Source organism: Crocodylus porosus, unplaced genomic scaffold (assembly GCF_001723895.1).
Source record: "Crocodylus porosus isolate Cpor-Errol unplaced genomic scaffold, CroPor_comp1, whole genome shotgun sequence".
In the NCBI taxonomy this organism is placed as follows: Eukaryota; Metazoa; Chordata; order Crocodylia; family Crocodylidae; genus Crocodylus; species Crocodylus porosus.
This window is the reverse complement of record NW_017728947.1, coordinates 105,449,868-105,454,002: the sequence shown is the minus strand read 5'-3', so window position 1 is coordinate 105,454,002 and position 4,135 is coordinate 105,449,868. Positions and strand designations below refer to the sequence as shown.

Sequence of the window (4,135 nt, the reverse complement as noted above, 5' to 3'; positions counted from 1 at the left end):
ACCTCGTCATCCCTTGGGGCGCTCTGGTGAACAAACGTTCCCCCAGATCCTGGTGGTCACCCTTGATAAACTGCCCCATGTCTCTCAGCCTATCATCGTAAGATCTGTTTTCCTGACCTCTGATCATGCGCGTGGCTCTCCTCTGGACTCTCTCCAGTAATAAACCTGATCATTCACAGTATCCTCTCCCCATTTGTCTCCTCCATCTGCATTTTATAATAGCTGAATTTTTGGGTGAGGTCTATCTTTATACAAAGATGGACTGAGGCCACCTGACCCTTGTTATCTTGGTATTATTGCAATAGATGTTAATACTGATCCTATGTTGCAAAATGAATTACTTAAGTTACAAGACTATGAACATTTTGATTCATGTGATTGGTTCGAAGCAGCCAAGCCTACTGATCTTTGTGCAGTGATGGATGAAACAACTACAGGCAGCAAAATGGAATTCTATGAGAAGCTTTCCTGATAAGGTTAGATAACCGTTAATTAGCCTGCTTTTTGTTAATTAATGCCCACAGCACTTTACAGAGTTGTAAAGGGCTGTTTTTCCTATATACTTTTATATAGTTACTAGGTAAATCTTTGTTGATTCTGCAGTTTTTCTATTTTCTAAGAAGTTATGTAACAATTTCGTTGAATTAGATCAATACAGTTATCAGATGCTAGAAATCCCCTTGAATCCACACACATATCACTGCCTTAAGAAGGAAGCATAAAAAAGTAGTACAGTGTTGTCATTTTGTAAAACAGCCTTAACTTGCCACAGTTCTCTTACCAGGATTGAATGCATGCCCATGTAAATTCGACTGAAGCACACCAGAGAACACCAGCAGACTGCAAATATCAGCCCATATATAAGAGGATACTGGGGGGAAAAGCAAATAGAAGACTGTATTAGAATGTGAAAACATAAGTAATTATTCTGTAATGGGGAACTCAACCCCCAGTCCAAAGGCTGGATCCAGCCTGTAAAGCCATGTCACCTGACCCACAAGACTCCCACAAATCCAAAAATTTGGCAGCAGGGGAATGGTGGCAGCATTCATTTCCACTCTCCAGCTGCCAACAACAGACCAGCCCCCATGACATTCATCTGGCCTGTGAGATGGGAAGGTTGAGGACTACTGTTCTCTAACAAGGATGAGCAATAACAAGTTACATATCTACATCACAGCTCCATGGTTCGCCACCTCACCTCTGCACTCTACACACAATTCATAGCAAGCTGCTTTCTTTCTATCTCACTAAACGTTTCCCGATTCCCTTATTTGCACACTGCTCCTTTCACTTAAAACATCTCTTTTCACATGCATCAAGGGTCTGAATGCAAAGCACAAAAAAGGCAATAGGAATACTTTCAACTGGGTTCACCAGGGTTTGGATAAGGCTCCTAGTATCCGCCACTTTCTTCCTTCCAAATCATCCTCAAAATCATTCCTCTGCATTCCACCAATGATTGAAGTCCTAAACCAAAACAGCACAACTTTACTGACAGCACTGCAAATATTTACGCTCTTAAAAGTTAAGTAGATAGTCAAGAACTTCACTAGGCTGGGGCTTTTTGTGCTCTCTACTCATTCACTTATCCTAATTTCAGTTACTAGTCAAGGGTCAGAACTTGTGTAACTTGCTCATTATATAAAAATGTAGTTTAATCATTCTTATTTCCCACCCCCTTCCCCCGTCCACCTTTCTTTTCTAGTCAAAATACACACACTTCAACATAGGGTCACTGTCTTTCTCATCAAAACATCACACAAAATTACATCTCTGGAGTTTAGAAATGAATAATACCAAGGCACAGTCAGAATGCAGGTTGCAAGCAGGGACAGAATGAACATCTGCTTGAATATTAGGAAAATGGAGGTAGGGAAACTTATATATACCCAAGAAGAAACTAACACAAAGGAACTGCTGTTATTACTCTCTCTCAAAAAGAGGATCTATTATGGTTTTGCTGTTGTCCTTGCTGTAGAAGAGCAGAGTACAATGAGGCAGAGGTTTTCGAGGTCTACAAAACAACCACAGCCACTGCAAACTGACATTCCTAAAAGTAAACTGTTTGAAGGCTCCTTAAAAAAAAATAAAAATAAAAAATAAAAAAATGTGTAGGCATGAAGTGAGAAATCTTTAGAAGGATCTGATCATACTACCTTTTACTGGATCTCTACTTTGGGAAGACAAAGTTAAATATACTTTAAAAAAAAAAAGAGTCGGTGGAAAAAACAAGTAAACCCAATGTCCATATTTTAAATGGTTCTTGTTAAAGAATGAATATTGTATCGAGCAAATGGTTTTCTTAAGACTCGCACACCATCTCAAAAAACACAATACGAGAAAGGGAGGACATGCTTTGTTTTGCTCTGAATGTAGTTGAGGGCGCAGAAACATTTCAAACTTTTGAAGGTCTTCAGATAAGCATAGTGCTTCACAACTTGTAATGAGGGTTATAAATGCTTTGCACATTATAGGCTTGCAAAACACCAGATTGCACAAAATAAGGCACAGCTTCCTCTTAAAGTTTGAGGAGAATCACTGCCATTTTACAAAGCCATAAAAGGAGGCAGCCACAAAACAAATGGCATGTTTTTAAAACTGATTTACTTTGTACATAACAAAGTTTGATAAGCTCAGTGTAAATTTGAAAACTAAAGTCCAGTGTACACCACATGCAGCTATTTGGACAGGAATAAGGCACTTGCAAGTTTACAAAGACGCATACAAAACCTCAAGATTGGCACAAGATCTGTGAGACCAACCTAAATATCCCAGTAGCAGAATAAATTGAAATGTCCATTGCTTCCACAGCAGGGTCTGATCAGCTAGCCAATGACTAAAAAAAAAAAGTAAGATTTTCCCTGAAGATGCACGACATTTTGAACATGCCTTAACCAATTTTAAGACTAGAAGTTAATGACTAAGGTGGCAAGTTTCTCTCATGTCTTCAGTATGTGGTGGAGGGTGTCAATCAGGAAATATCTGGGACAAACCCATCCCTTCTTTTACTTTGCTGGATGAGTGCAGTGGTAGTTTCTGCTTCTGATATTGCTGAACTCAACTGTTTCCTTCACTTTGGAGGAAGTTCTTTGAAGTGCATCTTACAGTCTAAGAGGTAATACCAATTATCTATACTGCAATGATCCCTGACATTTGGATGGAAGAGAACTAAATCACTCTCCAAAACTGAGAGCAAAGCTGGCTATTCTCTTCACCGTTTTAGCAGCCACAACTGACTCGTGAACCACAAAGTACTCAGGCTAGGTGTATTTGGAGATTCAGAAGCCAGACCCAGAAACATCAGCTGATTTCCTGCATTTTCCCTTGCATCTGCTATGACTAAAGTGATGTGCTGCATAACTACCTGGATAGAGCAAAGAATCTTTAGTCTCCTTGGAGTGAACTCTAAAGGCCTTATAAAGTCCAGTTTCTCTCACCATAATACAGTAGGTCCAATGTTCACAGCTCACCATGTCTTTATATCAAAGATAGAAGAACAGAATTCACAACCTAAACATTCCTTTGCTACTATGCTAGTCCTTCCCTTCCCATGCATTTACTAAGGATTGTCCTAGGTAATTTCCTGGCTACTGAGCTTTTATTTATATTAGTTTGCTCCTATTAAATTAGGGGTCAGCAACATTTAAGAATGATGGGATATTGCTCGAAACCTGGTCACAGTGCCCCTCTCTGCAGTGCCCCACAGGAATGTACAGTGTAGGGCAGAGAAGATGCCCCTGTCACTGTGTGCCAGCAATGGTTACTGACCCCCACCTTAAAATCTATTTCTACAGTCTTTCCTTGAGTTCCTTAGATTTTCTCAAAATTCCTTTTAACTTGTTGTTGAAATCTGGTTCTGAAGTGCCAATAATTGTAGCTGCTAAAGAACTTCCTCTTTTTTCCTGTTTATTACAAGTATTTTTAGTTTGGTGTCAACCCTGTTCTTGAATAATACCGGATTTCAATTCGAGTTTCCTCCCATCTGAAAATGCAACAATGCATTATCTGTAGAAGCATTTACTACATTGCCTTACTTTATAGATTTCATAGACTTCATAGACATCAGGGCTGGAAGGGACCTCGGGAGATCAGAGTCCAGCCCCCTGCCCAAAGGGCAGGAAGTCAGCTGGGG

At 39.8% G+C, this 4,135-nt stretch overlaps 1 protein-coding gene across 1 annotated transcript in view; it reads right to left on the bottom strand.

Moving 5' to 3' along the window:
• The window catches only part of SGPP1 (sphingosine-1-phosphate phosphatase 1), a 38,207-nt gene that overhangs the window by 15,430 nt on the left and 18,642 nt on the right, over window positions 1-4,135 (bottom strand). Inside the window, exon 2 of the mRNA XM_019550842.1 lies at window positions 782-871. Within this exon, the coding sequence (XP_019406387.1) occupies window positions 782-871 (90 nt within the window). The remainder of the gene's footprint in view (window positions 1-781; window positions 872-4,135) is intronic.